At 42.5% G+C, this 12,165-nt stretch overlaps 1 protein-coding gene across 1 annotated transcript; it reads left to right on the top strand.

Annotated features, from left to right (window-relative positions):
* Window positions 1-2,027: 2,027 nt before the first annotated feature.
* On the top strand, window positions 2,028-4,874 carry LOC110204626 (fatty acid-binding protein, liver-like). The gene is made up of 4 exons (XM_020980764.2): window positions 2,028-2,078; window positions 2,480-2,652; window positions 3,964-4,056; window positions 4,756-4,874. Exons 2-4 carry the CDS (start codon window positions 2,524-2,526, stop codon window positions 4,804-4,806), a joined length of 273 nt encoding a protein of 90 aa, XP_020836423.1. The 5' UTR covers window positions 2,028-2,078; window positions 2,480-2,523; the 3' UTR covers window positions 4,807-4,874.
* The last annotated feature ends 7,291 nt before the right edge of the window (window positions 4,875-12,165 follow it).

Below are 12,165 nucleotides of genomic sequence, written 5' to 3'. Positions count from 1 at the left end.
CATTTTAATGTTTGCAAAGCACTTTATGTCATCTCATTTGGCCCTCCTAATAACTCTGTGAGGTAGGTACTATGATTATTGTCCCCATTTTGCAGATCAGGAATCTGAGGCTTAGAGAAAGTAAGTAACTTGTCTAGGATTACACAGCTAGTTAATGTCAGGGGCAGTATTTGAACTCAGTCTTCCTGACTCCAAGTCCAGCAATCCATCCACTGTGTCACCTAACTGTATACTTAATCACTCTGGACCTCAATTTCCTCATGCATTAAAGGAAAGAGTGGATATAATGCTCCCTAAAGTCTCTTCAAACCCTAAACATGTCATTCTATGTGCCACAAGGTCACTGAGATAGAAGTATCCAAAGGGCAGTTGGAGATGTCAGATAAGAATTCAGGAGAGAATTTAGTATTGTTACAAGTATAGACTTGAATATCACAGTAAAGAGAAGGGTATTACACACATAACTGATTGGGATCACTGTGACAGAGCGGAGAGAAACAAGGCAAGAAGAAAGGACCTTGGGGGAAACCAGCACTTAGGGATTGGAAGATGATTGATGAGTCAGGAAAGGACACTGAGAAGGAGGGAGCAGAAAGACAGAAGAACCAGGATAAGAACAGTGTGGAAGCCAAAAGAGGGGAAAGTCTTCATTGGGAGGTCTGGATAGCAGGGTCAGAAGGCCAAGAGAAACAAGAAATGTGAGGACTAACACAGGACCATGAGATGGATGTCCAGAGCATGTAGCCTGTATGTAGCATCTCACTCTTGACTTAGCCCTCAAATGACAATTACATTTATTCCTGCATCCCTCTAGTCCATCTCCCTGTCTCTGTTTTGGTCTGCCATAAGACAAGCAAGGGCAGCTTTAAGAATCAAGAGGAACCTTTCATCAGTGATGAAACACACCTCAGGCAATCAGGGGACTGACTCTTATGGTGGTATCTGGGTTTTCTACCTGTGACTCTCTCTATTTTTTTGTGCTGGCAGTGTCTATAAGCCAGTGAGGTTGTGGCCCTTCACCACTGTCCCTGGTCCTGGTCCAGATTGGCAACATTGCTCCCTCTCTGTAAAATAAAGTGGAGAAGGAAAACACAAACCATTCCAGTAACTTTGCCGAGAAAACCCTGAACTGGGGTCACAAAGAATTGCACACAACTGAAAATGACCGAACAATAAAAAGTTCAGTTTAGGGGTCAATGTAAAATCTGAGAAAATGAAAGTGAAAATCCTAAACTATAAGAGAATAACTCGGGTTGAATTCCATTTAGCAAATATTTATTAAATGTCTGCTGTGTGATACATACTGAGGACACAGAGATAAAAATGAATACTCCATCCTCCTATACACATACACACACATACACATCAGAGCACATGTGCTTACACACACACACAGTAAACATAAGCTTCTTGTAGTGAGCTCTGGCTTCAAATTCAGTACCCTGTTTTATGCGAAGTCCTGCAGGTGAGAAATGACAAGATGAGCCTGAGAAATCCCTCGATATCCACCCCAGCTCAGTGTTATACACACTGTGTGACCTTGACAAACTTTGGTTTCCTCATCTGTAAAACTGAAGCAACTATGATTTGATCATCTACCCTACAGGATAATTGTAAGAAACAAATGAGCTAATGCATAAGAAAACGATGTAATAAAAAAACAAAAAAGTGCCACATTGATATTTCTTCTTGTTGCCACAAATGGAAAAGACTTCATTATTTCCCCTTCCTTATGCCAGTGGCACTGTCCTCCCTCCCAGCCCCAGACACTCTGGACAGTTGGATAGATGACCTCCTGCTCCTGTAGCAAGTGACCAGGTACTCCAGTTAACTCCCCTATGCCCTACCTTATTCTTTTTCCCTGAACATTGCTCCAAAGAGTTAATGATTGAGCAGAATCCAACCGATAACCTCTGACCAATCTTTGAAGGGAACGAGCCCCCTATAAAACCAGCCCTCAGGGCCATGCCAGGCGCCTTCTCTCCAAGCCAGTGTTTGAGAGAACATCCTTCCACCATGAACTTCTCAAAAGTAGCTCCAGTCCCAAGAGAATTTTGAAGCCTTCTTGAAGGCTGCTGGTAAGTGCTTAGGAAAACAGCCTTTGGGCATCAAATGTTGGGATCAAAGGGACAGGGGCATTATACTTGTGGTTGCCAGAAGGGATGAACTTAAAATAAAGGGAATCTGCAGCAAGTGAAATAATCCAACTAGTGAGGCTCTGGGCAGGCATTCGGGAGCTGGGTTGGGTGTCAGGGTGAAGAACAACAGAATGAGGAGTCAGATCTGAATGTGAGCCTTGGCTCTGCTCTTAATATTCGGTGACATGGATTGCATCATCTCACTGCTCTCAATGTTGGCTTCCTCATCTGGAAAATGGGGATAATAATACTCCCTACCTCCCAGGGCTGTCAGGAGACCCAAATGAGATCCTTTGGCTCTTAGATGCCTTCTAGGTCTGAATGTCTGTTGTATGAACTAGGTCTACCTGATGACATCATACAGAAGAGAAAGGATACCAGGGGAATGATCGAAATTGTACAAAATGGAAATCACTTCAAGTTCATCGTTAACAACGATAACCAAATCCAGGTGAACGAATTCACCCTGGGGGAGGAGTGTGAGCTGACCACTCCCACTGGAGGAAAGGTCAAGGTAAGAATATAAGTTAATTCAATTTAGGGGCATGTTATTCATTAAGGTGCCGCGTATTAGCCTCTGGGCTAAGCCCTGGAGGAGATGCAAAGATTAGCTAAAACTTGGTCCATAACCCCCTGGAGTAAGCTAGCAGCCTGCTAGGGAGATAAGACACAAACAATCTCTGTTAGCCAACGTGTTGCAAGATAGGTAGATTAGATGAAAAGCAGTCTGGTGGAATATGGTATAGAGGACAGCCAGGAGCAGTGCCTCCAGCCCATGCTGGCTGTGTTCAGTAGCTGACTTGTCTCCTTCATAACCCAGCCCCTCCTACATTTTCAGTCTTCTCACACCTTACTCCCTGATACATACTCTGCCATCCAGTGACCCTGGCTTCCAGCTATGAAACGAGACCCTCCATCTCTCAGCTCCAGCATTCTCCCTGTCTATCCCCCATGTCTGGAATGCTCTCACTCCTCCGCTCAGACTGCTGACTCTGCTGGCTTCCTTAAAGTCCCAACTGTAATCTCCCCCCACTCTTCTACAAGAAACCTTCCCCAACAGCGCGATTTTCAAATATAGCCAATACTCACAGACGCTCAGCTTCCTTAAAGTCTAACTCATATGGCAATCTTCAATAACCTTGTTTTGAGCTGAAAAAAAAAAGACAAACACTTTCCCCAACCGCTTAGTTCTAGGGCCTTCCCTCTGTTAATTATTTCTCACTTATCCATCTATGACTTGTTTGTACCTGTTTGCTTATTGTTTCCCCATTAGATTGTAAGCTCCTTGAGGGCAGGGACTGTCTTCAGTACTTAGTACAATGTGACACATCTTAGACGGTTAATAAATATTTATTGACTGACTCACAGACAGCAAAAGGAAGAGAAGAGAAAAGGGGAGAGGAGGAAAAGTAAGGAAAGGGCTAAGAGAACTAGAAAACAATCCAGCCAGTGAAGTATAGAAACAAGAAGTTCTGCAGGGAATCTGGCTTGGCCACTTACTCGAGGGGTGTGCTGGAGCCAGCTGAAACCGGCAGGAGTGCCAGCCCATTGTTAAATTTTAAGTGTGAGCATTTACCCCTCAGAAAATAGTAAACACTACAAATCAAGGACTGATTTATTGTTTTATTGATTGCCTACTTTAAAGTGATGGAGAAAGTGTTAACACTGCAAATAATACTCAAATGTTAATACTACAGATTATAATGGAAATTTGTGTGTACATTTTTTCCCTCCAGAAAACCAGTTGTTGCACATTTACCAGTGCATCCCTGGCTCACCCCAGTCCCTAGGGCTTGCCAGAGCTAACTCTTCTGTCTCCCTACAGGGTGTAGTGAATCTAGAAGGAGGTAACAAGCTGGTAACAATTTTGAAAGCAATGAAGTCTGTCACTGAACTGAATGGAGATATACTCACCACTGTAAGTGATCAGGTGTTTCTCTTCCTGCTTGGTTGTGGGGGATGGATCCAAAAAGCATTTGGAGAACATATACTAGGTGTCAAGTACTGGGGCTGCCAATAGAATAAGGGAGGCAGTGCCTGCTCTCAAAGAGGAGGGAAGAGGGGATGAGGGAAAGACAGGTGAGGGGATGGAGGACAGTAGAGAAGAGGGAGAAAAGAGGGGAGGAGAGAAAAACATGGAGGACAGCAGGGATGGAGGAGGGAAAGGGGAGGAGGTATTGCCCAACACCCTGAGTAAAGAAGCATGTAACCTTTATGGCAGACTCCCAGGGAGTTGGGTGGGTGACCCCTAATGCTCCTTTCAGCTAAAAATCCATGATCCTATCATCCCTTCACCCCCAGTCACCTAATCCTCTACCCCATTCCTGCTAATCCCCTTCAGGCATTAAACCCTTTTCCAGCTGGCATCTCTGTCATCCTTACACTGTGAACCTTGCTGGGATATTTATATTTTTAAATGGGGCCCTCGAAGACCCCAAAGACAGCCCTCCCCAGGGTTCCCTCAGGAGGCATGGACAATCCAAACAAAAACCCAGAAAGATTGCCAAACCTATCTCTAGTATATCTAACATACAAGAGTCATTGATGGGTATCACATGCTGATATACTGCAAGACATTCCAGGAAAGATTAACACTGGATTTCTTCTTGGCTTTCAGACCTTTACCTTGGGTGATGTTGTCTGCAAGAGAATCAGTAAGAGAATTTAGACATGTCTGCTTTCCATTTATTTTTACTGTGTGAAATTGGTACAATAAAATGTGGCTTGTTAAAAAAATCTGTCTTTTGAATGACTTTACAAGCATATGTTTATTCAAGGTTTTAGTGATGCCTTTTATTCTTACATCACAACCATTTCTGAATTCACTGCACCTGCCCACCCACCCCCAATGAGCCTCACCTTACAACAAAGAAAAGCAGGCAAGCAAAACCAAACAACAAAGTGACTCCATTTGCTAGTATATACACCCTTCTGCACCCATTGTTACCCACCTCTCCAAGGAATGGAGGGAGCCAGAAAAAGTGAATAGTTTGAAAGATTTTTGCAGATTATCATTCACCTAGAAAGAAATGGTGCTTTGGCCTTGATGGAATAAGTTGTTACCTTGTAGGGTGATTTTAGGGGGGCTTGTGACTCATGTCCCCCCATTCCTCACCAACACCCCCACAAGCACCATTATTTCTATTTCCCTAATTCTGTACCTAAAATGCCTAGGTAAGAAACATACCTTTAGATCAAAGTATTTTGAGTCCAAAAGCTCTTGGTTACAATGTGTGTATGTGTGTGTGTAGGTGTGTGTGTATGTGTTTTAAATGAGAAGGGTATTTTTTAGACCAGCTATGTAGAATAGGACCTTGAAGACACCAGCTGAAGGACCCATTTTTCTAGTAAACAATGAGGAAGATTTGGGTTATGAAGCTCACATCTGAGAGGGGAAGCCTAATTGAGGAGCACAGCCTTAACTTCGGCAAGGCAAGAGGGCCTGGTCCCAGGATTTAAAAGGACAACATGCAGTCAGCTCTGACAATCCTTTGGCTGCATGAGAACCACAGAGATGTAACCTGACTTACAGAATCACAGAATTTCAGGGGTGGAAGGAATTTCAGAGGCCATCTAGTCCAAATCATAGCTGAAGAAGAAGATTCCCTCTACATCACACCTGATAAATGATCATCCATAATTTGCATGAAGACCTCCAGTGAGAAAGAATCTGCTACCTTCAAAGCAACCATGTCTCTGTTTCAGGCAGCTGGTGATGTAATGCTTAGGGTACTTGGCCTGGAGTTAGGAAAACCTGAGTACAAATCTTGTCTCAGATACTTCTTAGCTGTGTGACCCTGGGCGAGTCACTTTGCCTCAGTTTCCTCATCTGTAAAGTGGGTTTGATAATAATAGCACCTGCCTCCCAGAATTGCTGTAAGGATCACATCAGACCATGTTTGTAAAGTTAGCAAGTGTCTGGCACTATATAAATGCTTATTCCTATCCTCTTTTGGATTGCTCTAACAGGCATTTTTTTCTTACATCACAAAGAAACAAGAATAATCTGTGAAATTTGGAAGCTATGATATGGTTGGCTTGGGTAACCTCCTTCTCTCTTCTATCTTCCCCACCATCCTATGTGGCAGCTTCCTCAGAGTAACAACAACAATAATAATAACAACTAATATTTATATTATACTGTGAGGTTTGCAAAACTCTCTCAGGAGGTAGGTGCTATTACGATCCCCATTTCACAGATGAAGAAACTGAGACACTGAGAGGTTAAGTGAATTGACCAGGGTCATACAGTGTCTGAAGCTAGATTTGAACTCAGTCCTTCCTGACTCCAGGTTCTGCATTCTAAACACTGCACCACTTTGCTTGGGCGCCTCAGTGCCTCAGGTTTGTTGCATAGACAGAGTTTTGTACCTCTTATGCCAGACTGTTGGTTTCCATTCCAGTTCTTTCTTCCCTAATTGCCATTTCTTTTCCATTTTTTTCTAGTGTTCTCATTTCATGTATAAAAACATTTCAACTCTTAAGAACAACAATAGCAGCAACAATAACTCTGCTTCCTCTCTTCGGGGTATTCTAGTTGAATTTGTACCTAAGCAGTACTTTTCTTTGGGGCTTTGCTGGTAAATGTTTGAGTCATTCTCTTCTTCTAGGTTTGTGCCTTAAGTACCCTTGTCATCATAACAGCGGTTTTGGGTGGGGTTCCTTTTTTTGTTGTTTACTTATTTTTCCAGACTATTTTCTGATTTCAGACTCTAAGTCAGGCCCAGGCTCTGCAAAATTCTAAACAGAAGATCCGGGCTGGTTCTGTTGCTGCTTCCTTGGGGTATGGAGTGTTATATAATTCCAGACTCTCAGGGATGACTCAGGATGGGGACCTGCAAACTTTCAATGCCCCAAAGTAGAGCCCTCAGATTCCAAATCTAGAATTTCTACAGTCACTAACTCTCTCAGCCCTGAGGTTCTGAGAGCAGTTTGCCCATCCCTCTTCCCATAATCAGGTTGGGACCATTGTCATTTTCTCAGGAATCTTCCTATGAGGAAGTCTACCTTTTTGTTTGCCTTGGCTGAACACAGAAAGCAGCAAAGTCTATTCACCTCAAAATGAGAGTGGTCATGGAAAATGGGTACAGACTCTTCTTTCAGAGCTCCAAAGTTAGGTGCCAAGTTAAAGAGACATTTCATTTAAGACAGTAAAGAGGGTTGGGGAAATTACCTGGTCAAGCACCAATAGACTTTTGGAGTGGGAAAATTAGGGACAAGGAAGGAAGGAAGAAGGGAAGAAAGAAAAAGAAAGTAAGAAAGAAAATAGATCTTCAAGAAGGATATTTTAAAAATTCAGTGCAGGATGTTGCATTGAAATTGATAGTTAAAGCAAGATTGATAAGGGTTTCTCATTCAGGTAAAACTTCAGCCTGAAAACTAAAGCATGATCCTAATATTATTATGTAATATGTAGAGGGCAGCTAGATGGTGCAGGAGACAGAGTGCCACGCTTGGAATCTAGAAAACCTCAGTTCAAATCTGGCCTCAGGCACTAGTTATGTGACCCTGGGCAAGTCACTTAACTCTATTTGCCTCAGTTTCCTCATTTGTAAAATGAGCTAGAGAAGGAAATGGCAAACGACTCCAGTGTCTTTGCCAAGAGAACCTGAAAAGGTATCACAAAGAGTTGGACAACCCTGAAAAATGAATGAACAAAAGAAAAGGTTAAAAGAAGCAAGAGTTGGGGGAGGGGAGAGTCTCAACTTGCTTCCATATAGGTATACCAGGACTTGAACTCAGGTCTTTGCCTGCAAATGTAGTACTCTTACCATTCACCTCAGAGGCCATCTAGTTCAGTCTGTCCCTGAACAAGAATTCCCTCTAAATCACAACCAACAAGTAGTTATCCAGCCTTTTTTTTTTTGGTAGAATTCTCCTGAGGGGAGAGCCCACTACCTTCAGAAGCAGCACGTTCCACTTTTGGACATTTCTAGTTATTAGGAAGCTTTAAAAACTGTCTCTTTGCAGTTGCTGCTGACCAGTCCTAGTTTTGCCCCTGAAACCAGAGAGAACAAATCTAATACTTTCTCCATATGATAGACCTCCAAATACTTGAAGACTGCTATCATGCCCTGTCCCAAGTCTTCTCTTCTCCAGGCTAAACATCCCCAGCTCCTTCAGGAAATCCTGAGATGATGTAGACTTGGTCTTTCACCATCCTGGTGGCCCTTCTGTGGTCATTATTCTAGCATCAGTATGGGTCCTCAAATGTGGACCTAAAATGCAGGTGCTCAAAATGAACACAGTCTTCCAGAGATGATCTGACAGGAGCCAAAAAACTCTCATTTCTCTAGGCTTGCATTTCTGTGTGCCCCCACCTAGCTTCCCAGAACTGAGGGAAAGAAGGATCCAACCTCTAGAGGTCGCTGCATGTGACATTATTGGACTAGTTAGGCATAGGGAGCTCATGCAAGGCTATTCCTTTATAAAATGTGAACATCTCTCTATCTCTCTTTGTATCGCTATCTCTGTCTTTCTGTCTCTCTGTCTCTGTCTCTCTGCTCTCAAATCCATAGCCTTCTATGGTAGCATGATTCTTGAATCTGCTTGCAGCCCCAATCTTGAATGACTGCATCTCTGCACCTTTGCCTACTGGAAGACAGCATGTGTCTTTGTTTCCTCAATTGCCCCTCAAATTCTCTCAAACTGACTCTCCAGATGGTGAATGGGATGTCTGTTTCTGGTTGAGCAGTCCTGTTTTCAGTGATTTGGTCAATGAGTTAAGGAGAAAGACTCCACTCCTTCCCCTTGCTGCCGTCTAGTAGTGGTACAATGATCTTCTCCACAACTGCCTCAAACTGGCAAACTCAGGTTAGCTAAATAAAGCCTCCAAGAGTATGGCCAATCTTCAGCCAAAGTCTATGTCATTTTCCCTCCCGAGTCAATCAAGGAGGAATATTCATACTCCATGAATAGATAAAAGAGTGTGATTAAATCCTAAGACTACATGACTGGAGATGGAAGGGGCTAAGGAGGAAAAAGAAAAGGAAATCAAATCTGACCTCCTTATGTGTCCAACGTACAGCTTATTAATAACAATAGCTAGCATTTTTATAGCACTTTAAAATCTACAAAATGCTTTGCAGATATTATCTCATTTTATCCTAACGACCCTGGGGGTAGGTGGTATTACCATCTCCATTTTACAGATGAGGAAACTGAGCCAGACAGAGGTTAAATGACTTGCCCAGGGTTACACTACGAAGTTTTGAGGCCAGATTTGAATTCAAGTCTTCCTGACTCCAGCTCCAGCTCTCTATCCATGGTGCTACCCATTTGCCTCATGATTTTTTAGGGAATCTATCAACTCATATCATATCAAAATGTGCATGAAGTATCAAAATGCAACAGTGGGGGTTGGTCATGACACATCAATAATATTTTATGAACTGGCACTAATTCAATAGAATGCAAGCTCCTTGAAGGCAAGAATACATTTTTGTTTTTGTCTTTGTATCTCCAGCACTCAGTAAGGTACCTAGCACACATCAGGCTCTTGATAAATGACAATCAAATGGGAAGACTCGCAGTGACTCTGAAACCAAAGTCCCTTAAATCCTCAATGTATGACCCTCATCTGTAAAATGAGGAGTTTGAACTCAGGGACCTGCAAGGTTCATTTGAGTAACTAGATGCAGATCTAGGATCTAACGCTCTTCTTATGTGAGGTAAGCACTTCAAACTTCCTCAGGCTGATGCATATGAAAAGAGTTGGCTGATATTTTGTAAGCTGGCAGTCCCAGTTGGCAAGGCTTTGCTTGGTACCAAAGTCTGATGTTAGCTCCCACAGCTCTCATCACACACAGTCTGAGGAATGGAGGGATGGAGGGAGGAGTGAGAAGGAGAGGGGAAGGAAATGTATCAGAGACATCCTTCTTATACTTTCACTATAAAATGGAACAATTTGTGCGTTTGGGGAATATAACAGAGTAAAGCATTGCCTGAAGGGAGGCTTCTCACATATATATCAAAAATCACACTAGCCACGCTAAATAAATGAATAAGCAAATAAAAGAATAAATGGACAATTAAATAAATAATTCATAGGTAGCCTTTCTATGGTGTTTTAAGACTTGCCAAATGCTTTACAAATATGACCACATTTTATCCTCACAAGAAGTCTGGGAGGGATGTATTATTATTATCCCCATTTTACAGATGAGGAAACTGAAGTAAGTTGCTCAGAGTCACATAAGTAGTAAGTGTCAGAGGCAGGATCTGAACTCTGGTCTTCTGGACTCCAGGTCCAGTGTGCCATTCACTACACCACCTAGCTGAATGAATGAGATTTGCTAAAAATCTACACGAAAAGGTGTAGTTTACTTAACAATGAAATAAACAAAACGGAGTTCTGACACAAGAAAAGCATTTTAGGATCAACTAACTGGCAAAAGCATATTGGATTTCGAGTCAAAGACTCTGGAAAGAAGCCAAGCAGACTGAATTTTGTCCATCTCCAACAATGAAAGCCAATTAAGCACAAGATATCAATGGACAGTCCATTATCGGTAAGGTGGCCATGCAGCTACAATCCCAACGGCATGCCATGAGCATCCGGTACCGACAAAAGTTTGGGTTCTCTTTGGCACCATCAGATAACAAGCATTAAAACAGGAGTGTATAGAAGCAGCCAGGTGGCGCAGTGGATAGAGCACTGGCTCTGGAGTCAGAAGGACCGGAATTCAAATCTAGCCTCAGACTAGACACTTGACATGTACTAGCTGTGTGACCCTGGGCAAGTCACTTAACCCCAATAAAATAAAATACTAGTGTATGGATTCAGCACAATAACAACAGTTAAACAGTTGGTTGGTCAGTCAATAAAGTAAGTGCAGCTAGGTGGCACAGTGGATAGAGTGCCGGGCCTGGCATCAGGAAGATCTGAGTTCAGATTTGGCCATACTAGCTGTGTGACCCTGGGCAAGTCACTTCACCCTGTTTGCCTCAGTTTCCTCCTCTGTAAAATGAGCTGGAGAAGAAAATGGCAATCCACTCCAAAATCTCTGCCAAGAAAACCCCAAAGGGATCACAAAGAGTCAGACATGACTGAACAACCACAATAACAAAACATTGATTTAGCATCTATTACGTGTCAAAGACTGTGCTAAGTGCTGAGATAGGAGGGAAGGGAAAATGGGAAGCAAAGCACTTCCTAAAAAGAAAAGAAACATTTCAAAATAGCATGCAAAACAAAATACAACTGTAAAGATAACTGCAGTGGGGAGAATCCGTGTATTAAAACAGGAGATAAAAGTGTGCCTTAGCCCAGTGTTGGGCACAAAATAGGCATTTAATAAATATTTATTGATTGACTGATTGCTTCAAGAGGAAATTGCACACCATCAATGAGGAAAGAATCTGACAAAATTTAAAATTACATCAAAAAGAAAATCACTGTGTAATAATCATCCTCAAGAATACCCAGTTAAACTAAATTCAACTTTAAATTCAAGGTGTAAAGGAAAAAAATCAGTTAACATAAAATGTTTTAAAATTAAGAAACATAGTACAAGTACATAAAATTCACACAGCAGTAATGATGGAAATTCTATTTTATTTAGAAGAAGCAAAAGAAATAGAATTGAAATAATTCCTAAACTCCCAAAACAGAAAAAAAAATTAATAAAATTCTCAGGCATAATCTCTACTTATAATCTCCAGGTATAGATGGGGAACAAAATTAGCCAAGTTCTCATCCTTCCCTAACTCCTCATTCTGCTGGGTTGTCCTACAGGCATGACCTTCCCCTTGATCAATTACAGGACCTCCATCCTCCTCCATCCTCCTCCTCCATCCTCCTCCTCCTCCTCCTCCTCCTCCTCCTGCTCCTCCTCCTCCTTCTTCTCCTTCTCCTTCTCCTCCTTCTCCTCCTCCTCTTCTTCCTCCTCTTCCTCCTCTTCCTCCTCCTCCTCCTCCTCCTCCTCTCTCCTCCTCTCCTCTCTCCTCCTCCTCCTCCTCCTCTCCTCCTCCTCCTCTTCTTCTCCTCCTCCTCCTTCTCTTCTCCTCCTCCTCTCTCCTCCTCCTT

Source organism: Phascolarctos cinereus, unplaced genomic scaffold (assembly GCF_003287225.1).
Source record: "Phascolarctos cinereus isolate Bilbo 61053 unplaced genomic scaffold, phaCin_HiC Scaffold_722;HRSCAF=1363, whole genome shotgun sequence".
Taxonomy (NCBI): Eukaryota; Metazoa; Chordata; class Mammalia; order Diprotodontia; family Phascolarctidae; genus Phascolarctos; species Phascolarctos cinereus.
The sequence above is the reverse complement of the archived record's forward strand: the minus strand, read 5'-3'. Positions and strand labels throughout refer to the sequence as shown.

Bases quoted from the DNA above. Each gene is read 5' to 3' on its own strand.
- LOC110204626 (XM_020980764.2), top strand. From the start codon at position 2,524: ATGATCGAAATTGTACAAAATGGAAATCACTTCAAGTTCATCGTTAAC. The intron at 2,653-3,963 runs GTAAGAATATAA...GTCTCCCTACAG, and splicing joins CCACTGGAGGAAAGGTCAAG to GGTGTAGTGAATCTAGAAGG. The intron at 4,057-4,755 runs GTAAGTGATCAG...CTTGGCTTTCAG, and splicing joins ATGGAGATATACTCACCACT to ACCTTTACCTTGGGTGATGT.